Raw genomic sequence first — 25,727 nt, forward strand, 5'->3', positions numbered from 1 at the left:
TGGTTGAGTTTAATTCCAAATGAAGCCAAGGGAAATTAATCCTTCCATGTTTTTCATTTTTTTCAGTGTTATATAAAAACATGAGGTAGCATAATAAAGGATTCTCCAGTTTGTCATCTAATCTGTATATTATCTTTTCTGTTTTGTGCTTCTAGGTTTCTCTTATTAACTCTGTCTTTTTGATTGCCTGGGCTTTTGCTTTGCCATATTCTCAATTCCGTCCGTTGGCATCCAGTGTCTGCACAGTTTGGACCTGCGTGATTATTATCTGCAAAATGTTGTACCAGCTTGAATCTATTAATGTTGCATCATTTTCTATCAATTGTCAAATGGTACATTGTAGTTAATTTTTTTTTTAGTAGTTATGTTTGTTTTAAATAAATAATTTTGGAACGGGTGGGACTTAATAAATTAGAGAGATGACAGGTCCTAACTTATATAAATTGACTCAGAAATTATCCAAGCAGTTTTCACAAAAATCAGGAAATTACTTTAGGCAATAGACATGGCAGACACTATATCTTTGGCTTCTTTTCCAACCCTGTTGAGATGTTAGTTATTTTCTGGTCTTTTTAATACAGAAATCAAGTACTAGCTGATAGGGTATTCTTTTCTTATCTTTATTCTTAATAGTAAGTCCCCGAAAGGGAATTTATGAAGCATTTTGTTAATAAGAAACTTGCTGTGTGGATTACTGAATTATTTAGTTAGTGATGCAGCTCTAGCTTTATTATCACACTTAACTGCCTGAGGAAATCAGAACTAATGTTGTTGTTGTTGTTGTTGTTTTAGCCTAATACAACTGAAAATCAGGAAGGCCTGAATGAATCACTTCTCTACAAAAAACCCATTGATCCAACTGAGTGGGTTGGATTAAAAAAGTCCTATCCACTGCTTGTGTACTTGAGGGTAATTATAATCTGTTCTCTGTTCAAAGTCTTCAGTTCTTGCTTTCTTCTAGTAGAGATGAAACAATAGTCCAGTATTATATAATCCTTAGAAGTAGAATTGTTCTTTTTGGAATCTTTCCTCAAAGATTGGGAAGGTATGGGATGAAAAAGGAAATTACTGTAATGAAGTTAAGTTCATTACAACCCCTGATTGCCTTAGTTCATGAAATGAAAAAGTGGTTTATTTTAAGCATTTCCATCCATCCCTTAATTTTCTGTTTATAGCTAAAATAACAGTTATATATTTTCTGCTTTTTTAAAAAAAAATATATTTGCATGGCTTGTTTAAAGAAATAATACACTTGTAGTATTCATACATTTTTTAGAATTAGTTTATGCTAATAGTTTAGGTGTCTTTCCAATTGCTAGTAGGATAACATGTGCACGATTCTTATAGGGGTTTTTTTTGTTTTTTTTTTAAAAAGAGGAGTTAGAAGCTTTGTTACATTTTGTTATTCCTGCACACTGAGCCAAAGCTAGAGATGGGTGGGAAATCATGGTTTCTTTCATCAAAATCCTACTACCTCATTCTGGAAACTTTACCAGAATATTAAGTCACCCTTAGAGCTGCACAACTTCCACCATAGACTATTTTCTTCTGCCTTACCACCTATCAGAATAGTTTTGCTGCAGAGTTGTGCTGCAAAAGTTGATTTGCCTGTCTGAGTGTGATCCACTCCCATTTGTAGATTTGGGTGTCTTACAAATATTCATATGCTATAAAATAAACCATCTACCACCACAATTAGGATTGGACATTTTTAGAATAAATGTGTTATCGATTAGCATTTTGTTCCTATAGTGCTCAACTAGTAGCTTATAGGAACTTCAGAAGCAAAATGTGTATTCATATGTACCACTTACCACCGCCACCCCAAACTCCTGTTTCCTAGCAGCTAGTTTTGAGGGGCATACAGTTTATGATGATGGATAATCATCAACGCTAAAGCACATCATGTTTATAAGCTAGTTTTGATATTCTAGAGAGCTCCAGAAACAGTTCTTGATAAGTTGTCTTATTTCTAGATACTAATATATAAGTAGAACAAAGAAAGTGATTTTATGGTAGACCAGTTTTGAGTGAAAATGCAGTAATACAAAATGATTGACAATATATAGGAAAACAAATCACAGCTGGAACTTTTTGGTTTTGTATAGAGAAGTCCTAAGGTTGGGAAAATATTAACAAAGACCTAGATGTAGCAGTTTTATACATTTTAAAGCCAGTATCTTTATAATTAATATAAAATAAGTATTTATTATTATCAGTCAATATTCATATTGACTGAGCGTAAATAATTTAGGGGTTATGCTGCAATTAGTAGAACCAAGGCTAGTGACAGATCTGATGTATTTACAGAGTTTCCTTCTCTTACAGAATAACTTGCTGATGCTGGCAATTCTGGCCTTTGAAGTTACTGTTTATCGGCACCAAGAATACTACCGATGTCATAATAATCTCACTGCACCAGAAACCAAAACAATTTTTCATGATATTACCAGATTACATTTGGATGATGGCATAGTCAGTTGTCTTAAGTATTTTATAAACTACTTCTTCTACAAGTTTGGTTTGGAGGTAAATTTGCACCAATACGATTAAAACAGTACAGGTAGTCCTTGTTTAGCAATCACAATTGGCACCGGCAACTCGGTCGCTAAGTGGAAAATCTGGCCAAATAGGTTAAATGTATAATGAAACATACTTTTACCATCAATTTAAAGAAGGAAAATCTGAAATGTTTCAGTGGGTGCCCGTGTTCTTCCCAGGGAGAGAATTACACAACTGAAGTATCACGCCTAGGTATCTTTTCCTGGTAGTAATCCATCGTGCCTCAGATGGCATGGGAACCCAGAAAATCATCTTTGAGGTTCTTAAATAAGGCTTAGGATATTGTGATCTTCCTTTTGCAAATGTTGTTATAATATATTAAGATATTTGTGCCAAATATCTTTAACATTGCTTCTTACATCTCTTTACTTTGCAAAAAGAAATTTTATCCAGTCATTATGGATAAGGTAACCTTTATTAATAGTGTGGCCTATTGGCAAAAGAAAAAAAAAAGAATTCTTTCAAGCTGATAAATAAAGGCTCATGGAATTTCTGAAGATGAAGCTAATATTATGTTTATTATGGACCATTCAAGATGATATATATACATTTTGTACATTTGTCTTGTTATCACAGAGTTGTTTCCTCTTATCTGTAAATGTAATTGGTCAACGGATGGATTTCTATGCAATGATTCATGCCTTTGCCTTAATTGCTGTTTTGTATCGGCGGAGAAGAAAAGCTATTGCAGAAATCTGGCCAAAGTACTGCTGTTTTCTGTCATGTATTATTACATTCCAGTACTTCATATGTATTGGCATCCCACCTGCACCTTGTAAGGGTAAGTGTCCTTTTTGCCTTAAACAGTTCTTCTAATCTTTTACTTCAATAATCACTGTATGCTAGTAGCTGCTGAAAAGTAATTAAATAAGTACTCTCAATGGCTTGTTATAAGCAGTCTTGTCTCTGTCATTACAGATTACCCATGGAGAAATCCAAATGCCAGCTTTAACTCTAATATCATCAAATGGTTATACTTCCCAGATTTTATTGTTAAACCAAATCCAGTCTTTCTTGTGTGTAAGTATTTTACTTTCTTCTTTGTAAGTTGTATCCCTTAAACACATTTATCACTAGTATTTCACTCCTAGAGGACATTTTAATAAATTTCTAAAGTACATTTCTAGACATAGAATAGATATCAATGTGATATTGCTAGATCTAGTTATATATATTGCTAGATTTAGTTATATATATTGCTAGATTTAGTCATATTCAGCTTTACCTATATAAGACTTCAAACCCAACATCAGTGAAATGTTCTGCTCTTAAAAAACAGCACTGCTTCCTACCTCACCAGCTTCAGCTTTTGCACAAACAAGAAAAAATTACAGCCGTTTAACAACACCTATATGGAACCTGAATTAAAAAGTTAAGACTGAGGAAACAATACACACCCTTTTTATCAGGAAAAGGCAAAGTGGTGTCCTCTAGATGTTTTTGATTGCAGTTGTCATCATCCCTTATCATTGGTTATACTGACTGGAATTGTTTGGTGTGATAGTCCAAGCAATCTGGAAGGCATGAGGCTGACTCCTGTACTTTAATGCTTTCCCTTTTGCTATCTGTTTCTGTGTGAAACTGCTTTGCCATATAATTCTTTTATTTCTTATCTTAGTTTAAGGTTTTATATAACAATGTTATGATTTTGTGTATGCCAACTTAATTAGATTTGAAAAAAGGCCATTACAAATTATAAAAAGGAAAGGTATTACTGTTCAGTCCCAAAGAGTTCATACAGTAGTCAAACAGTCCAAGGTTGATATTCCTATAAGCTTTCACGATACGGTAAATTGCTAGACAAAAGTGTAGTCACAGTACAGTCCAGGACTGAAGACATCAAAAGTTTTCTATGAATAGTCAAAATTCAAAAGATAAAGTAGCAAAGGATCATCAGAGCTAGGCAAATGCAGACTGCAAGTTTTGAGGCAAGGGTTGGACTCAAGACTCAGAAGTTACAAGGTTCATTTTATTATGCACTTAGTGTATAGTGGAATGACAATAAAGTTATTTATTCTATTCTGTTCTGTTCTGTTCTGTTAAATTATTATGGAAGTTGTTCTAGCACTTGCTTATTCTCAGGCAGAAGTTTCTGTTTTGTAGCTTGACAATTTCCTAAATTTGGCCCATACTGATTGGACTTAATTGTAGAAGCCAGGCTACTTGGTAGTAATAGCCTATTTTTAAGTAAGCTGTTCTTCCAGAGAAGACAATTAGTTTCTGAACATTGCTGCTCATTTACCTCTTCGCCCTTCATGTCACAACATGGAGGTTCCTGCAGTTTGAGTAGCTGAATTTATGGATTAGGATTAGAGTTCCCAAGGAGCAATAGGATTTGGTTCTGCCTCCATTCTGCTGCTAAGGCCATACTGGGACCTTAGTCTTCCTCTTTGGATGAAAAAATGTGTGAGACATCCATCAAATTCAGTGCAACATCTTCTTCCATCAGATGATTTCATGTTGCTACTATGTGCATCCTTACAAAGGCAGACATTTGAAGATGAGAATAAGGCTGCTGTACGCATCATGGCTGGAGACAATGTGGAGATCTGCATGAACCTTGAAGCAGCATCATTTAGTCAACACAACCCTGTTCCTGATTTTATTCATTGCCGGTAAGAGCTGGACAATGACTCTCACACTTTTGCTGACATTGCTTTTTCTCAGAAATCAGATGCTCTTTGTGGGCTTTGAATTAGTAAGGTTCAGAATTGAGTTTCAGTACTGCAGTTGTCACTCACACAAATGTTTTCTCATGTTGCTATTATCTAAGGTAGGGTAAGATTATTAAATAACAGAATTTTGTTCTTTGCTATAGAACATACAAAATTGATCAATAAAAGTAGAATTACATGATGTTACATAATTTGTATCTGATTGTCCTGCAAGTAGAACAAGCACCTGTAACAGAATAATCCCTTCCTCTGCAGCTCTCCATATACCTTCCATCTGTTCCAGGTGTTTATGGTACAGATTTCTGTATAGGAACAGATTTCTGGCAGAGAGAAAAAGGATAGGTAAAGTCTTGTTGCATGGATGGAAATCAATTTATGTAGCATTGATTACATCCCATGTTCTTAAATATATTGGATTGTCCCAAATCAAAAGAAATTCCAAAAGCCCAATTTCCTACAGTGGAATCTCTGAGATTATCCCTTTGGTGATAAATTACAATACTATAATTTTTTCTGTATCACCTATTGGCTCCAAAATAAAAGTTCACAACAGTGGAAGAGTTTACCTTTCTTCTATACTTTCAAAGAATCATTGCCTTTGCATAGAAGGAAGGAAGGAAGGAAACCATTGGCTACCTCAAAAAGATAGTGCAACCTTTCCATTCCTCTATAATTTACACAGCAATGTTTAGATTAATTCCCTTTAATTTATCATAATTAAATTTACCCAAACATTGTGAATAGGACAAATAAAAAAAGTGAAACTGTTGGAAGCAATGCTAGTCAAAATCAATAGTTTTAAATTTGTCAATTTAGCATAAAGCAAAAGTACTCTGAGTCATTATCGTCTCAAAAGTAAGCAACTTGGAGGACATAATAAAAGAAAAACTTGGTCACGCATGCACAGGGAAAATGGGCATCCTGTCAAAACTTGTTCTGGACTTTATTCTTACTTTGCCTGAGCAAACTGATAGCAAGCAATTACTATACCACCAAATTTGAGAAGCCCTGTGATACATAGAGTACAATATAGTTTGTGTGTGTGTGTGTGTGTGTGTGTGATCTTGCCAGATGTAACTTCAATGCAATAATTAGTTTTATTATTCATCAGTGATGGTAGGATGTGATATAAATTCATTTACCATATTAGGGACTCACTGTGTCACAGAGTTCAAAAAACCCCTGTGTAATAGATAATATTTTCTTGTAAGCACATAAACATTTCATCAACATGTATGATATGCTGAATACCTGTCAAGTAAAATCATTATACTGTACATTAAAATGTGTATGACCTGAACATAAATTTAATCTCTTTCATTCCTACTTTGTTTTGTAACAGATCTTATCTAGACATGGGTAAGGTGGTAATTTTCAGTTATCTCTTCTGGTTTGTCCTCACTATCATCTTTATAACGGGAACCACTCGGATCAGTATATTTTGTATGGGCTACTTGGTAGCCTGTTTTTACTTCCTACTTTTTGGAGGAGACCTGTTACTCAAGCCAATCAGAAGCATCCTTCGATATTGGGATTGGCTGATTGCTTATAATGTCTTTGTAATTACAATGAAAAATATATTGTCGGTAAGTATATTTCTTTTTCTGAAGGGATTATACCATTTAATTGTTTCTGAAAATAAAAGTATAGGTTCTTATTTTACTTTTTTTAATAGTACCCCACCACACTACTTCATCTTTCTCCCACTCTCTAGACACTGTTACACTCTTGACACTAAAGTTTTGTGGTTATATATATCAGTGTTTCTCAGCCTGAGCAACTTTAATTCTGGGAGTTGATGTCCACACATCTTAAAGTTGCCAAGGTTGAGAAACACTGATATATAGCACTGGGGATAAGTGGCTGAATATTAAAAATGGGTCTTCAATTATTTCCTTGCCTTTGAGGCTTCCTTCAAGCTCCATAGAGTTCCAGATTGCTTGGAGCTCTGAACAGAAACATTAATTAATGGCTATCACTGCAGCATTTTATTGCAGATTACCTCTTTGTTTTGAGATATTTGCCATACAGTTGATGGCATTCATATGTAACTTCACAAATTGGAATAAAAAATGAGGGTTTTTTGATGATTTTGCAGTATTGATATTGGATTATTTACAAAACAACTGTTGTTTCATTGTATTGTTATATCATGGAGAAAGTAGGAGGTCAAAAGAGGATAGGGCTATTTAAAAAATTATGGAAGAAGTTACTGCACTGAGCATATACTGTTGAGGAATTACAAACACCAAAGAAAATAATAATTCAATTTCTCTTTTTTTATCTTTGTGTAAACCTTGTGGTGTTGACAGGCTTTTATTTTCACTTCTTTTCTCATATCAATCTCTATTTATTCTAGATAGGAGCATGCGGCTACATCAAGTCACTGATTCACAATAGTTGTTGGGTGATTCAGGCATTTAGTCTGGCTTGTACAGTTAAAGGTTATGACATTCGTAAGTATAGACCTATAAAGTCCTTTGCATAAGTGTTTTAAAAATGCCATTAAAGTCTTTCAGATATCCATCATTTAAAAAACAACAGGCAGATTTGTTTTCCCTTTCTGATATTGAAAACCATTCTGTTATTTTTATAGTATAGAATAATTCAAATTGGTAAATAAATTAGAATAAACTTATGTTTGGGGGAGGAAACATTTTTCCTTGAGAATTTAGCACCATTTTAATATATTTTGTCCAAGACAAGCACAGGTTTGGTTTGGTTTTTGAAGTAATAGCATACATGAAGCACATTCTAATCAGTATTCATGTGCAGATGTTGTGTCTGATAAAGTTTTTGTGCATCAGTTTGTTTTTATTTGCAGGTTATATTTTGTTATTTGTGTGGACTTTAGACCTAATTACTACAGATGCCATTCTACATTTTTTAAAAATTATGTTTGCTTTATTTTTCATGACATTCCTATTTAAAAATACTGATTAATTTCAGAGTTTATACTCTTGGAGTTATTGTGGTTAGCTTCTTGGCTCATAACTATCACAGGAAGGCTTTTTTCAGCTGAATTATTGGGTTATAAATCTGATGTAATTCAGGCCACTTTGGGTAAAGAATTAACCTGTATATAAGTGAGCTATTGACCAGTTTAGCACAAAGACTAAAAGAAATATTCAAATGATTGAATAAAGAATAAGAGAAATAGGGACCTTCCCATTGTGTCACCCTCAGTCCTCTGGCTCTGAGTTGTTCCATTGTAGGAGATGGCCCTCTGCATCCATCTTGCAGCTCTTTCACAGATTAGAATCTGAGCAGGAACATAGGGCAAATGGACATCTATGCACAGCCACAAATAGACAATTCTTCTCCTGCCCCACTTGTGTGAAGTTTAAATCTTGTAGACGTGGATTCAGAGTTCCTAAACCTTTTTGTTCTGTTTGGTCAGCTCAGAAACAATCTTGCAATATCTTGATGCTTATCCTTGATGCTTGTTCTTGTCAGCTTTGGACGATGGAGACTGTAAATTGCCAAGTGGGGAGGCAGGAATAATCTGGGACAGCATTTGCTTTGCTTTTCTGTTGCTACAAAGAAGAGTCTTCATGAGTTACTACTTCCTTCATGTTGTTGCTGATATTAAAGCTTCACAGATTCTGGCATCCAGGTAAACTGAAATGTTGCATTTTAATAAATATATAGATCCATGTCGTTGTAGTTGTGGACATGCGTTTTGATTAAATATTGTACAAACCATAAAAGTGAAATGAAATATATAACTGTGATAACGCTCTTATCACAGATTTGAAAATTCATATATTAATTAGGAAAATCAGCCTTATGAAATAGGTTTCAGAATGTTTTCCTAAATGCCCTATCCTCCCTGCTTCAGCAAATGTGTTGAATTAGTACCACTTTCAGTTTCCATCTTGCTGGCAAAACTACAATTATGATTCTCACCCTATGTGTTTGTGTTGTATTGTTTTTATCTAGTGTGTATGTATTTATTTTTCAGAGGTGCTGAACTTTTCCAGGCCACAATTGTGAAAGCTGTAAAAGCAAGAATTGAGGAAGAGAAAAAATCAATGGATCAACTGAAGAGACAGTATGCTTTTCTTTTTTCTTAAAATTCCTTTCTGGAGGCTGGGATATAACACCACTACATTAATCAGAGAAAAAGTATTTAAACTTTATACTATAGACCTCACTACAGGAGGCAATGAGCATCTTTGGAATTTTGAGAGCATCTCATGGACATTATAGGTTCCATCAAATAAGACATAGCTAATTACAAAATAAGTGAAAGTCAGGTGAGATAGGACCCCCAAACATCTAGAGAAACATAGTGATGATTACAAGTACCACTTTGAAAATTTCTTATCTATGTATTCTGTCTATGTCAGACTCTGAATCATGGCTCATAACAGTACATAGTAGCCCAGTTGAAGCATCTGTAGCTTAGTTAAGCCATACTTTAGAAGACCATTTATGATCCTGATTAGTAAGTTGATATCAGCTCACAGACCTATGAGTACTAAGGTTTTGTTGACCAAAAAAAAAAAAAAAAGATGATGGGGAAACACACATGGAAATATTATATTCCTTATGGGATGTATAATTTAGAAAAAAAAAGGCATCCACCTATGCTAATCTTTATTATAATGTAAGCATAAATGTATTGAGCAATGTCATTTGATAGTATATTAAGAATATCATATAATGTTTTTAAATTCTTGTGCTCTTTGGATCCACAAAAGTAATGATTTAACTTTGAGAGTGCAAACTCTCTTTTGACAGGATGGATCATATCAAAGCCAGACAACAGAAGTATAAAAAGGGTAAAGAAAGGGTGCTGAGCATGAATCAAGAAACCTCAGATGGGCAAGCAATTCAAAAGGTTGCTGAAGAAGATGATGATGATGGTACTATTCCTTCAATGTATCCAACGTTGGTATTTATTGTTTGGACCTTAGTATTATTAACTTGAATGTACATAGGAAAGTACAATGCCTCATCCAGACATTTGTTGGGTGGACTTCACAATCTGATCCTATGCATACTTACTTGGAAATAAATCCTACTCTGTTCATATGGTACCCCTCCCTTACCCTTCTTTCTCACTGCATTTGGTTATTTGCAGAAACACTATTGTCCCTTTCTCTGAAGAATTTTAGGGGTTGGGATTGGAAAACTGAAGTACAATGTAGAATTGTAGGATACGGCATGCCTTCAGGCCTTTAAAGGCTTGATATTTAGAGCATAGTTCACATTGGAGTCTGAACTGTGTTTCTATATGATGCCTAAACAATTTTAGAATAGCAGAGGCATTTTTTAACTTACAGATTTTTCATTTGAAGCAAAAATTGAGTTAAGAAACAGATTTTAAGAAGTCAAATAAATACCTTGGTTTTCAGTCGTTTGTTTTAGTTTTTATATAATGAATTTTAATTTGCTGTGGTATAGTTTTAATTTATAATGAATAAAAGGCATTTTTAACAATCCCTTAAATATAGTGAAATGTGAAGTCAAGTTCTATTTTATTTCTGTGTCAGATTAGCCAGGTTCTATGAACAGGCTAGTTATAATAATAGTAAACAAATGCTTTTTGTGTTTGTCTCTTGAAAGTATTAGAATTGGACCTGCTCTTGCACAGTTTGGAAACATTGGAAAAAAGAAATATAAGACATAATATGTTTTTCACTTTGTAAAATTAATGTTTGGACATATTTCATTTTAGGAGAAGCAGACAAAGAAAAAACCAAGGGCAAAAAAAAGCAGTGGTGGCGGCCTTGGGTCGATCATGCTTCCAGTAGGTTTCTCAATCATCTTTAAAGTACATGAATTTAGCCCTTATATCCTTGACCAGAATAGAGGCATTCCCAAGACCTGTTTGTTTTATGCATGGTTTTATACTTGTGACTTGATAGTTATGTGGACACAAAAGATTTCAGGGAGAAAAAATTGCGTTTCCTTTAGGCAACCATATGTTGATGCAAATATTCTCTACATGAAAGAAAAATAAATATCTTGTGTCTATCCCTGCTGTGGCCAAATATCTATCCAACAGTTTAACAAACATTCTAGATTTTTGTTTCTGTCAAATCACAAGTAAACTGTGCCTATGTATACATATGTACATATATTTCTGTTTCTAAAGGGCATGATGAAAATTTATAGAGACCTATCCTATTTTCAAATGGTTGTTGAAGACCCAACCATTTTTTTTACATTTCAGGGGGAAAAAATCATTGCAAGTAATGTGTTTTGAATCTATAGCTTTTCCAAATGGACCTGGATACGGTCTCTGTTAATCCTCATTAGTTTTGCTACTACAGAAGAATGGTTGAAATTCAGATAGTAAGAATGACTCAAAGGCTGTCAGGATCCAAGGTTACCTTTTGCAGTGTATTTTATTCCAGGCAGAAAGCTGAGGGAATTAGCATACTTGCCCTGCTTTCTCCTATAGCCTACTCTGTGAAAGTGACCTGCATCCATACATAACTCTTGTTAAATTATTCCAGCTCATTTCATTCTTTCTGATTCATTTTACCCTCATTACATGTTTTAGGAAACCAATATAGAATCCATATTATTGCAATAATGCATATACTTGTAAACAGCAACCCGTGGCCAAGCCCTGAAAATGCATATTACCCACCAGCATTGTATGCCCTTTTAAAATAATTGCCCACAAGTCAGAACAGTAGTTGCATGTTTGGTGAGCCAAGTTCATTGTTCCACCATTTCTAAACATGTTAATATCATATTTGAAGTGGACTGTTGTGTCTCAACAGAAAGTGTCCATTATCTGAACAGTGTTTTTGCTTCTGTGCGGATATAGAATTCTCAGGGCTTTTCTTCTGCATGGCACGAGAAACATGTTTTCACACACCTGTTGCTCTCCTAGTCTCTAAAACATTAACAAGAATCAGCCTCTGGAGAAGAAAATAATATTGTTTCACTGGTTTCACTCGCTGTGCTTCCTCCATTTCAATGAACAGTTACAACCGATGTGTGAAGAAATGATTTGTAAGTAGAGAGGTATGATCTTATTGAAAATTAGGCTGAAATTTTCACTTAAGTCAAATTTCTCTACTACATTAATGAATGCCTGCAAGAGTGCATTATTGCGGTTTAATCATACCATCCTTCTACAGAGATATCAACTTGCATTAATCGGGTGTATTCCCTGCAATGTATAGTTGAATTATATAAGGCTTACTGTTGACATCCTAATCTGTTAAGTCAATAATAATAATAGAATATGTTAAATTATTAAAGATTATTATAATTGATTTAATTGTCAGTTCACTTGTTAGTGAGAAGTGGGTGAATTATTTTAATACTATTGGTCATAAAAGAACAGAAGTTTACATAAATGCAATTTGAGGAAAGAAACTGATAGCTTTTCCTATTTGGATCCCATTATGAAGAGCTATATAACTTAGAATTTTTCTTCACATGAGATGTTACATATATTCAAGTATTTTGCATGGATGGAATGCATTGTTATTGAGGAGGTTCATAGTGTCCCCTGAGCTAGAATGTATTTGGGTCTTTGTGCAACCATCACCCTACATATTTCACAACCAACGTGATCTTTTACATGTAGATTTACATGTTTAACAGTCATATTTATGCAAACGTCTACTTATACTTTTATGAGGTACCAACTGCGTCTATATCCTAGATTACATACAATAATTTACAAGATATATGTCAGTATATGAGGTCAGAATACATGAATCTAAAATTCACTCCTTTCAGATAATTCTCTGATTTATACTTATTTCATTGTTCAATATTCTACCATTTCATTATTCTGTCTTATTCAGATACTTCCCTCCATTGCTTTCCACTCTTCTTTAACTTTCAAGCTAAAGAAAAATCCTCTCCCAACATTTCTATTTTTAAAGAATGGCATTTGTGCAGAATTGGATATCAATAGTAGATCTATTAATATTATGAAGTTCCCTAAACCTTAGAGTTCTAAGATCATGTTAGACTGGTGCAGCAAGAAAAAAGGGGCTTCTTTGTTTGAAGAAGAAAGCCAGAAAGGTCCAGAAACAGCTGCTGCTGCTGCTGCTGCTACTGTTGTTGTTGTTGTTGTTATTATTATTATTATTATTATTATTTCCTTCAAGTCAGTCTTGACTGCCTGGACAAGTCCCTGCAGTTTTCTTGGCAAGATTTTCAGAAGTGTTTGGCAATTGCTTTCATCCTAGGGCTGAGAGAGAGTGACTAGCCCAAAATCATCCAGATGGCTTCCGTGCCTAAAGCAGTATTAGAGCTCACAGTCTCCTGATTGCCTAACACCTTAAATCACTACACCAAACTGACCCTGTTTAACAAATTTACCCTTATTATTATTATTTTTTAAACCTATTAGCTCTTCTATGGGTTCAGTTGACAAGTTCTCAAATTCCAGCCTTAGTATTTCCATTATTCCTGTTTTGTTTCTGAGTTCAAATAACAGTAAAGTCTTCCTGGATGAAGGAAAAAATTTACATATTGTGTGGATGGCTCCCTCATGCCAAACAGGAAGACATCTTAGGGTGTACAACATTCCTATAAATGCAATATATCTTCCACATTTCTTTAAACAATTTTCAATTTGATATTCAAATACCATGGGTAGGGAGAACTTAGGTAACATGGATCCTTAAGTTCTTTAAGCTTTATTTCTTACACAGAATAAGAGAGGAGGATAGCTTATAGCACTGCTTATGGATTGTACCCATAGCATAGAATTTTCTTCCCAAACGGTGGCAGTTACTTTTCTTTGTGTAATTTGCTATAGCCTAATCAGGGCACAGTTCATAAAATCAATTTATCTTTGGCTAAGATAAGTTATTTAATATATGCTTTAGATAAAATAGAGGATAAGGTATGATTGAATAATTTATTTTTATGGTTCAGAAAGCTATATAATGAGGGTCAAATATATTCTTAAAAATCATTCTATCTGTTTTTCTTATTGTAATAATAAACATATTAAGATATTTTACTTTACTTGCAGACATTATCTTAATGGGCAAATGTAATGCTGTGACTTTGATTTTCTCTCTTGCTTAATATTTTATTTTTAATTTCCTTTTTTTTCCTTTTTTGATCCAGTTGGACCTATTAGCTTATTTGATGTTTTAAAAAATGAGCTTCTGTTCAAGGATATAAGGCCCAGTTCATTCATATTATTTTACAACTTGAACATATGGAGACATCCATTTTTTTAAAAAAAATCACAAGCAAAATTAATTATCTAATTATTTTAAAAAATAAAAAAAGAATTTATTTAACATTTTCTTAATATTAAGCCTAAAGAATATAGCAAAAAAGAAGAATGGTTCCAGATGCTAGCAGACTTTTAACAGAATTACCTTTTGTAGTTGTTGTTTTGGGTGGGGGAAGAGAGCACATATTAATTTAAATTGCTCCTCTGGAATTAGAAAACTCTCAACCTCTCACAAATAAAGAAACATGTTTTGAAGTTATGAATGTTGCAAGCTTTCAATAAGACATTCCAACTTTTTTTTTTTTTTTTGCTTTTCTCAACTTTTCTTCTGATCATGCTGTAATGTTCCTGTTACTGAGGTTTCTTTTTTGTAATGACAAACATCCCAAATGATCTATGTGCCTCTCTTGCCTTTTCTCCACTTTTATATATATGTCCTGACACTGAGTCCCATAGTCATAGACCTACTTTGTGTGTCTCTGTGTCATGGCTTAGGATAGACCTTATGAGAATTGTTTCCTTACAAGAAATAAAAAGAACATTTTATTTTGCTTAGTGGTCAGAAGTGGAGATTATTATTTGTTTGAGTCGGACAGTGAAGAAGAGGAGGAGGATGAAGGAAAGGAAGAGGAAGAACCTCCAAGAAGATCTGCTTTCCAGGTACTGTTTTTGCTTGCATGGTATTCCTACAAACAAGGGTGGCTGCAGGGTGTGGTCAAAATGGTGGCCACAATGATTGCAATCAAATCTAGGCCTGTTTTTTATGTGCATCACCATCTTGACCTTTAATCATATCCTGTGGACACCCCTGCCTATAAAGGCAGCTTGAATGGCCTGAATGGTGGTGAAAGAATGAAGATGCCTTTTGGTTTAGGTGAAACAAATACAGGTTTGAAGATATACTTTTGTAAGCATAGATAGAATTTGAATAAATCTTTATTTAGTTACAGATATCAGGCAGACAATATATCAAAAGTAAATGTATATAGCTTAAAGAAAAGTAAGCCAGGACTATTTAGATATAACAGAATCCAGCAATCTGATTAATTTATGCATATTCAGATTCAGAATACTCACACAATTCATCTAGGCAGGAACATCTGAGGGGCAAAAATAAAAGTCAAGATGGGCATCCACAACCACAGCTGTCATCTTAACTTTTTGAACACACCCACACACTCATGAACAACCCTATCTGTAGGTTCATAAAGTAGGGCAATTTGATATTCAGCTATATCCCCATGGGCTAAATTCTTTAAAGAGATCATATAGGCAAATTGGTATGTAGAATTATATCACAGTCCATCTACATGTGATCCTGTCATATCTTCATCCATAACTGCACAGCTGGCTCTCAGTAAGATGATGGAAGTTTGTAAATGAAAATTGGGATCATTTACTTTATGGTAAACTGAACACTCTAAATTCTATAAAGTGTCATATAAACTGGATTCTATTCATATTTCGTCATATATACGGCAGACTGTACACTCTAAGTTTTGCCTAAATAAGTATTGTAATTTTTGTTTGTTTGTTAGTTTGACTTTTTTTTTCAAACTATCCCAATCCAAAGAGACTTTAGGAAGCCAGCAAAAAAGAAAAAAATACACAAAATAATCAATTCAACTAAAAACAATCCATTCTTATACCATCCAATCCTATATTGTAATGGACCCCATAATCCTCATGGGCCAAAGACGCAATGTTTATGAGCAGTAAGGGTATGGCTTGCATGTGCCTCTGAGTTGAGAGAACTCAACAAAGCAGAGATGCCATAGAGAAGGCCTGTGGTCTTGTCGATACCCCATTGACCTTGAAAGACGGTAGGAATCTCAACCTGCCTAGATGACCAGACCAAGTGGGCAGATTCAACTCAAATGAGGTGTTACCCACTATAACCCACTGAAGGGTTTAAAGGTAACAAGCTACCCTTTGAGTTGAGTCTGGAAGGCTGCTGGTAACCAAAGCAGTGGCTTTCAAATAGTTGCTATTCTCATTGGTGGAATTGTCCTGCCAGTAGTCTGGCTGCTGCATTTTGTACCAGTTGCAGCTGATCTCTAAAGGCAACCTCATATAGAGAGTTCTGCATTAGTAGTTAATTTAGGGGAAACTGTAATACCAGCTTCTTGCGCTGTCCTCTATAGGACACATTAATTTTACTTGTTATGCTTGAGTATATTCATTGATTTATATTTATATTCACTTATAAAATCAGTACCAATCACAGATGAAGTATGTGTTCATTTTGAAGCCTGGGCAATATTTTCTAGTTTTATCAGAGATACTAGCTTAACAGTTGAAAGTAATTTTTGTGTATTATGGATCCAAAAATTCTATAAATATCCTCAGTTTATGTTACTTTATCCTAAACTATTCTATACTGGAGTTTCATTGGAGCCTTCAGATTTATTGCACAGCAGATGCATTTGTGCATTAGTTTTTGTTTATTTTTTTAATCTGAGAAATTATAAGAATGGTATATGTACATGCCTGTCATGAAATCTCTCTCCATTCATAAGGCTATATTAGAGGCAAAGACAAGGATCTGTAACTGTATCTGTGGAATACCAAAGATTTATTTGGAATGTGCTTTTCTAATCCAAGTCACTAATACATAATTGTTACACGTGTAACTAAACAACTTTTATACACTGTCTTGTAACTAAATCAAATGCATTGCTAAACTGAATACTCACAGTTAACATTGTATAAGCTTGTTTTAAATTAATATCAATCCTACTGTCTAATATAATCGTACAGTATGTTTCTTAAAACATTAGCCTTACGTTTTCACTAATTTGTCTTGCTTTGTCCTTCTTCATAGAGAGCTATTGCGAAATTCGCTTCAGCCATTTTAGCCTTGCCAAAGTCTGTTATTAAACTGCCCAAAACTATTCTTCAGTATTTAATCAGAGCTGCAAAGGTATTTGATATTCCATACCATGTAGAATATGATATTGTTCCCATTGTATACTGGCAGAGTATCCCTTTTCTGCATTTTTCCTCTTAATATGAGTTTTGGGAGATTTTGTGACAATCAAGAATTTGACTTATATTTTCAGTTGACAAACTTAACGATGAGATATATTAACTCATGTTAGGTATAATTATAGATATCAGAGAAAAAATGCAGTGTCATATCTTGGTTTTATCCTAGAGTTTCCATCTAAACTGTGTTAAGAAGATTCCATCAACTTGCATGCATTTATAGGTACTAGATAAATTGATTGGTTGAGTGAGATTTTATCCTGCATGGTAATCTTTGTCAGAAAGATTGCAGAAGAATGCAAAATGGAAGGTGGATTTATGGAAAATTTGGGACTCTGCATGTATGAACAACTTACACAAAGCATCTCTGAATTTGTGCTGTCAAAAGTTGTTAATATGGCAGCTACATTATTGCTATGAGCTAGTTATAAGCTAGTTATAAGATATTGACAGCAACTCTATCCTTTCTTTTTTATTGTATTTTTCCATGTCCATAGGTCACAAGCTCACAGCTTATTTTATTTTTATGATGTTCAATATTTTAAAAATACATGTATTAATAACATACCAAAGTGAGTGTTGTACATTAAAATGCAAGTTTTAATACAGCTAAAGTAACACTGGCGTTCTAATGATGGCATATTCCACCTTCCCTGAGAGTCTGAGCATGCTTCAGTTGGCAATAATAAATCTTCTGTTTATTTTCTCACCTTCTCTCCTTTGCATGCATATTTGTGTTGGCTGTAGCTAATACATGACATTAATGATGCAATGCAAAATATTATTTTCATTCTCCAGTGAAAATCATACAGACAAAAGCAAATATCTTTCTAATCAAACAGCCATCACAGAAGTATTTTTTATTATTCATATGGGTTATGGGTTGAACAAATATATGTTTGATACTAGGGAATAATAACATGAAGAATGGCTGTTCTCCTACTTTAAAAGATATAGTCAATCCTTTAAAAATAATTCCAGATATTACCTAACTGTATTTGGACTGTATTTTTATTGACACTAAAGTTAAAGTTAATAGTAAGAAATAGTTTGTATGTAAATGATTGCTTCATTTTCAGATTACTGAACATAGTTGTTGTGGATTCATACCAAATTCATAAGAATCCACAATTTTACTCAAATATTTTGGTTTATCAAAGTCACAAAAATTATTTGAGATTTTTGGATTTGAATGGATCTTTTCCTAAATGGATTGTTTGTTTGTTTGTTTGTTTGTTTATATTTCGAATTTAGACACCTCCCATCTCACAAGGAAGTGACTCTGGATAGTTTACAATAAAACAACAAATAAATAATGTTTGCATAATCTCCCAAATCTAAACACATATTTCAAATCTATATTCTTTTTGTCATCTGCTTAAAATTTACTTACTAGAGAACATGAATAAATTGGTTTCTTCCCTCTAGTTTGTTTATCAGGCCTGGATTACTGATCCTAAAACTGCCCTACGACAGAGGCGCAAAGAGAAGAAAAAATACAGAAAAAGGAAGAAAGGATCTGATGATGGTATGCTTCAGAAATGTCCTGTTATCTCTATTAACTATACACGTAGCTTTTTATGCTCTGGTTGTAGAAGAACCATAGTTTGCACGCAGAAAATCACAGGTAGCTTCCATGATTTTGCATAGATCTCTAGCTGGGATTCTCAGGAAATTATGGTTTCATTGAACTTACAAATCAGGATGTTCTACTCAGATTATGATCCTCCAGTTTAGACAGATGGAGTCTAGCCAGCCAAAAAATTATTGAATTGAACTCCAAGGGAATAAAGAAAGGAAATAGAATAGGGAAATTCAAGATTTACTGCCTGTCCAATTAATTATTGTTTGCTTGTTTACCAATAGTCATCAAGGGCATTATATAGACTGATAAATACCATTGCTAGCAGGCTACTGAAGAATAATAAATAGAGTGTTGGTTTTGGTTTGGGAAAAAAAACAATGTTGGCCTAGCAATCAGTTCAGGGTATTAATTCAGCATTGCAAAATCAATAAAGAAACTTCATATATTGTGTCCAGTAAATAGTATTTAATTATGTATTCTGTAAAAAATTAAAAGGTAACTGAAATCTATAAATCTAATTTTTCTCACTTATTTCATTTTTATTTATCAGTTGAAATAGATGTGGAGGGTGAAGAAAGAGATGAACCTGTCAAAAATAAATCTGATGGCCCTGGTAAGCAAAGGAGCAAGATAGGTTTTCATTTTAAATAATAAGAGCTGATAGAATAACACAATTATCTCTAAAATAAAGATAAAATATGTATACTGAGGAATTTATTGACAATTTTATCTTGAGAGTAACTTAAAATCTTAAATGTGATATTGTTCAAACCAACATCCATACATTAGTTTGAGTCTGGCAAGTTGTTCGGATACCATTTTCAGTTCATTTTTCATACCAGCCACTACTTTTTGAACATTAAAAATAGTACTGAGAGTGCAGGAGTACATTGGGTAGAAGGTGTGGAATGATTACAGAGTGATTTTAAAGCCAAATGCAAAATTTAAGAAATATTCTGGCAAGAAGTATTTTTGTATAAACAGAGCAAAGATTCTAGTATCATCTAACAATTACAGTCATTGATATTAAAATGAAATAAGTCTGATTCTGAAGTTTTGCTAATCACCTAATCCATGAAGGCAGAAATGCCATAGGAAACCGTGTCATCCTGTGCACATCAAATGAAAAGTATGTTTTCCTGAGGTTGATGGAACTTACTCTCAGATAACAGTTCTTAGATCTGTGATTTTGTTATAACATTCACAACTGTTCATTATTTTGAGTATTATTTGGTAAAGCATGTTTTTTCTTGTTTCATTCCCAGATAATATTTTTAAAAGAATATATAACATTTTGAAGTTTACCTGGGTTCTTTTTCTGGCAACAATAGACAGTTTTACAGCTTGGCTCAATTCAATTTCAAGAGAGCATATTGATATCTCCACAGTATTGAGAATTGAGAGGTGCATGCTAACTAGAGAAATCAAAAAGGTAATATAGCATGTTCATTTCTTTTTCATGATGGCGAAAAACAGATCTGTGATTTCAGGTTTAATTTGATTTAGCCTGTTGCTCCTTTGTGGAGGGGGGTAGAGTCTTGTAATTAGCAGCTACATTGTATTTTCTTCTTTTTTAACATGTGATAAAGTGTATAATTATGGTTTTAGTTTAGGTTTTAGCTTTGTTTTATGCTGCTTTTGCTATCAGAGTGTGGAGGAAAGTCTTAGGAGTGACAGAAAAAAAACAATGTTGTAGTATATTGAGACTCATGGCTTTTTAATTGACCGTACAACTCTAACCTTGGGCTATTTTCTTTTTCTTTCCCTTTAAAAAAAAATCCCACAAAACAATTGACAAACCCAGGGGAATAGTCTTTTTCTACTGCACTGGTCCATCTTCTAAATGTTAGCTTGTTTAATTTTCTAAATTCTACATTTTCCTTCTCAGGGAAATGTTCCAACTCGAGAGAGTATCCATATGTATTACCAGAACCAGATAATGAAACTTTCTAGGGAATCAGGATTGGATGAAATTTATGAGTCTGGACAGGCTGAGAGGACAGCAAGTTTAGAATCAGCAGCTTCTCGTGACAGTGAATCCAGGTATTCTGTTACAGTGAGCACAGTAATTCTAAATATATAGCGGATGACCTTGATAAATATATAAACATCTAGTAATGAAGCTTAGCTTGAAGGTGATGGTGAACTGGTATTGAATCTTGTAGTATCCTTTTTAAAATATTTAAAAAATGATAGCCAACATATGTTTAATCCTTCGATATTTCTCATGCTAAGAGTATATGAAAGTGGCATAGTGTTTCCATCTGATAAACTATTATTTCTGATACAACTTTCTTTCAATAAATGCAGTTCCAAAAAGTTCACACAATAGCCCCATGCATTAAAAGAACATGAGAATCCAGAAATTAGTCTCAAATAGCAGAGCCCTAAACACAGTAGAACTGATTCCCATATGCTGTTTATTTTTGCAGCATTGCAAAAGATCATATATTGCTCCAGATATCTGCTCCATTTGAGAACTGACTCTGACCCTATGAGTACCTCTGTTTTGGAGGAACATCTGTATTTGTTATTCTGTGCATAAAACTCCCATTTTAGTTGAATGCCTGGACAGGGCTGGAGCAGGCAGACAGAACTCATTCACATGACCCCAGGATCCTATGATCAGATGAACATTTGCATGAACCTTCCTTAATTCATTTTAGATAAAAGTGGGTTTTTTTCTAAAGCTGTCTTAACTACTATCATGAAAAATCGATAACCATTATCTATTCCAAAAAGCTGCTGCTCACACGTTATTTATATCTGGTTCATTTAATTGCCCTCAGATATCATGTTAATTTCTAAGCTTGAGAAAAATAGAATTAAAGCCTCCCCAAATGGTTGTGGCTAGACTGGGATAAAGATGATGTATTTTAAAAAATCAATATTTGGAACTTAAAATAATTTAACACCATTTTAGTTTTAGTATGGATTATTTACAATAACTTTAATATATGTGGCTAAATCTTTTTAAAATATCAATTTATAGTGCCAGCTTAATGTACCTATAAGTTCCCCAACTGCAACATTTTTAGCTACTAATCTTAGTGATTGCTAAAAATGATGAGTTTTATCAGTCTCATTAGAGCATTGAATGCATGAATTCCATCAGACTTACTCCATAAATAAATTCATATCCTAATTTCCCCTGGCTTCCCATTTTGCTATTACTGATCTTGTATGGTTATCAGAATACAAATAGTATACTACTTTGGCACCAAAAAGCTTGTTATCTCCCATGAAATCCTTTTTTGTCTATGTCTCTTTTGATATTTTGCATGGCCGATCTGCACGTTCACTACTGAGCCACGTCAAGATGCCATTGGTATATAACCTTGTCTTTGTAACTGTTTGCACTGCTAGCTGCTGCACGGAAGCAACTACACTGTTGTTGTCAAGGCAGTCTACCCTTGATGATTTAGATGGTCCAGACCCTATTCCTAAAACAAGTGAACGTGCACGACCTAGGCTTCGTAAAACATACAGCATGGATATGTCCTCCTCATCCGCTGACAGTGGCAGTATAGTATCAAGGTGCTTAATCCATGCATGCTTTTCACTCAATTATCCCAACCACTATACATTCTGGCAATGTAAAATGTGATGTTTACATTTTTATGAGTAAAACTAACTGCATACTCATTTGAAGCATCTCTCTCTTGTTTTGACTAATAGTAATACTGTATATCATATATTTATGTCATTTTCATACCTTCTCTTTAATCTTTATACTTTTGCTCTCAGGATTTTTAATTATGTGCCTGTTTATAGTTTCCCTTTTTAGTTCAACTGAGAGCTTGGAATGCTGCATTCAGATGCTGATTTATTATTCTGGTTAGCTTCAGTTAACATCATTGCTCATAAAATGCTTAACTATGCCCAAGACACAAGGGATCTTTCGAAAGCATTCACCTTTGTATGATCCCAATTCATTTGTTTATGTGTTATGAAATGTACCACATGGCTGTTCTTCATATATAGGTAATATGCAACAATAAACTTAAAAAAAAAACCCTTAAAATGCATTAAAATAAAGCAACTAATAGTATACAACATAGTTATACAATCCCATTGATGGTTATAGGTAAATGAAAAGAGCCATAATAACTTCTAAAATGCTGAAGCAAATCAACATGTTTTCAACATGAAAACATTTGGGGAATATGAATATTTCAGAAATCGATGTTATCAAGTCCATCTTGATATAATACTGAAATCCAATGTAGAATCAACAACTCAATTTTACTTTTAGATGTAAAGTTACAGTTAATGCATATACTTGTTTGGAGGGAGGGGGAAGTCATCTTTTATATTTCTTTCTTTTTCTTTCCTCTTTCTTTTTTTCTTTCTTTTTTTTCTTTTTTCCTTTTGTCTTTTAGTTTTGTATCAGCTTCTATATCTATAAACTTTAATAAAAATATTACCAAAAAAACCAACTCAATTTTACTTTTTAAAAAAGGAGAGTAAATGTTATTTGTAAAATAAGAAATTGACAAAAATATTCTTCCTCCTCATTCTTGACAGTGAGGCTACCCAAGTTACTATGCTGTATTCCCGTCAGGGAACAGCAGAAACCATTGAAGAAGTCGAAGGGGAGGACCATGAAGGAGAAGAGGCAGATACTGAACTCACACAGGGACATGAAATGGAAGATTACTGTATGGATTCTGAAGGAGCTGCATATACTTCTGATACAGATATGCCATCCTATTCTGCTTTGGATGGCATTGCTGAACCTCCTCCTTCATATAGCAAAGCTGTGAGCTTGGAACTTTTCCCCTTAGATAGTTCCCAGGATGGTTCATCTGGTAAAAACCAAATGATGGTGAGCCCAGATGAAAATCAGTCTGAAAAACCTGAGGATTCTATTCTCCCTCCTTTGACACATGAGCTGACTGCAAGTGAATTACTACTTAACAAGTAAGGATCCATGATTAATTAAGTATGCACATTAATTGGATTGGTGATAAAAAATGTTTTGTGAAAACTTTCGGTGGTTAGGGTTTTTTTGTAGTTCATTAAACAAGCTAAATTCACTTGATATTCACTTACCTTTTCAAATACCCTGATTTTACTGGATTTCCTTAAATGTAATTGATTTATGTAGTACCAGGCCAACTTTATCTTGGCTTGGAAGATAAGCAAGGCAAGGTATACTTTATAGCTTGTTGGTGGAATTTGTTGCATGGCTTTTGGGTAATACCCTGTTATGTACTGTAGAAGCATTGTTATTATTTACAGACTAGTCTGTAGAATTTAAAATATTTACATACAATTAACATATAAAATCATGGGATCTAATTTTATTCCCACAGAATGTTTCATGATGAGGAACTAGATGAGTCCGAAAAATTCTACTCTGGTCAACCTCGATATTTGCTTCTTATTTATGCTCTATATAATACACTTGTAGCCCGCTCAGAAATGGTGTGTTATTTTGTGATCATTCTCAATCATATGGTCTCTGCCTCTACAATTACCCTTGTGCTTCCTATCCTCATCTTCCTTTGGGCCATGCTATCCGTTCCAAGGCCTAGCAAACGTTTTTGGATGACAGCTATAATCTACACCGAGGTATGTCATTATTCAGTAGCTGTTGAGTAACCCTTTCAGTGTTATTGAACATTGAACATTATTCAGTGTTGTTGAAAAGAATGTTGTCTTCCTTTTCTGGTTTATCTGTCAGGAGACTGGAAGCATCTGATTTCTGGTTTAAGCTAACTTCAATTGTTGTTACATCTAAGCCTGAACAAGCTGTAATTTGTTTAAAGTACAGTTTCTTAAAATAAACCACGAACTATGGCTTTGGATTCTGACTGTTTTCTGGTAACCAATAGTGTCACCTGACATAGTTCATGGTTGTATATAATACAAATTATGCTTTGGGTGAGTAGTTTAACTGAAAAAGTGGATGCATGTAGTTTCTTTCTTGTGGCCATGATGGAGGAGAAAAAAAGGGGGTACTCAAGTCTGAAGCTTAATGCTAAATTACCACACTGTCTAAACCTACGATGGACTGCTTTATCAACAACAACAAAAAATAACAATATGTAAAGTACATGAGCTACAGTCTTTCGGTTCATGCTATCAGGCCAAATACCCCACATTCCTTATAGTTCATTAAAGACTTATCACCAAGCTGTTATCTAGCCAGTTCATGCAAGCCAGTTAATTTTTTTTTCAAGAACATCACCCAGCCAGAGATAGAGCATTCCCATGTCCGTTACAATCATCAACACTCAGGTGCCCAGATACTTCTCCGTGATTATTTTACTTAAATCAATTTATATGACCGCCCATCTCACTAAACAAAAGTGCAAAACTGCCCACACTAACAAAAATGATAACAGTGCAATAAATAAGGCAAAATTGTCCAAAATGGCTGGATCTGGAAGAAGGGATAGGCTACCACTTGTTTAAGTGCTGGTGGAACCACTCCCTCTTCTAAGATCACATTTACCACCACCCGGATCTAACCACACCACTCTCAGAAGCTTTAACTAACCAGAAAGGACATCGATCTAACACTGGGGTGGCTGAGATCACAGTTCTGAAAACCATGTCCACTTCCTTGAGCCTAACAGAATCAAACTCAACCCAGATAACTGAGCAAGACTGAGCTTCAGTTAACTCCATGGGACCTGCATCAAGGCTGAAGTTCAGCTTGGAGAAAATCTGGGTGACTATATCTGCAAGATACCTAGCATATTCCTCACAGCAGCCTTGCAAATGA

The 25,727-nt window shown here is 34.1% G+C and overlaps 1 protein-coding gene across 4 annotated transcripts in view; it reads left to right on the forward strand.

The window, feature by feature from the left end:
• The window catches only part of PIEZO2 (piezo type mechanosensitive ion channel component 2), a 234,520-nt gene that overhangs the window by 189,215 nt on the left and 19,578 nt on the right, over positions 1–25,727 (forward strand). For 2 of the 4 annotated variants that reach the window (XM_088130640.1, XM_088130641.1), the window contains 20 exons: positions 156–332; positions 793–909; positions 2,329–2,529; positions 3,139–3,343; positions 3,481–3,582; positions 5,012–5,177; positions 6,580–6,823; positions 7,597–7,693; positions 8,694–8,853; positions 9,202–9,291; positions 9,984–10,108; positions 10,924–10,995; positions 14,975–15,078; positions 18,835–18,934; positions 19,542–19,604; positions 20,257–20,423; positions 20,880–21,034; positions 22,358–22,528; positions 23,519–23,914; positions 24,310–24,568. In XM_088130640.1, coding sequence (XP_087986766.1) covers positions 156–332; positions 793–909; positions 2,329–2,529; positions 3,139–3,343; positions 3,481–3,582; positions 5,012–5,177; positions 6,580–6,823; positions 7,597–7,693; positions 8,694–8,853; positions 9,202–9,291; positions 9,984–10,108; positions 10,924–10,995; positions 14,975–15,078; positions 18,835–18,934; positions 19,542–19,604; positions 20,257–20,423; positions 20,880–21,034; positions 22,358–22,528; positions 23,519–23,914; positions 24,310–24,568 — 3,171 coding nt within the window. Of the gene's footprint in view, positions 1–155; positions 333–792; positions 910–2,328; positions 2,530–3,138; positions 3,344–3,480; positions 3,583–5,011; positions 5,178–6,579; positions 6,824–7,596; positions 7,694–8,693; positions 8,854–9,201; positions 9,292–9,983; positions 10,109–10,923; positions 10,996–14,974; positions 15,079–17,242; positions 17,342–18,834; positions 18,935–19,541; positions 19,605–20,256; positions 20,424–20,879; positions 21,035–22,357; positions 22,529–23,518; positions 23,915–24,309; positions 24,569–25,727 lie in introns of all 4 variants that reach the window. The other 2 variants (XM_088130643.1, XM_088130642.1) reach the window with 2 other exon arrangements.

This window comes from Python bivittatus, unplaced genomic scaffold, assembly GCF_059951505.1.
Source record: "Python bivittatus isolate LINGU-HERP-01145 unplaced genomic scaffold, Pbiv_v1 ctg000840_np1212, whole genome shotgun sequence".
In the NCBI taxonomy this organism is placed as follows: Eukaryota; Metazoa; Chordata; class Lepidosauria; order Squamata; family Pythonidae; genus Python; species Python bivittatus.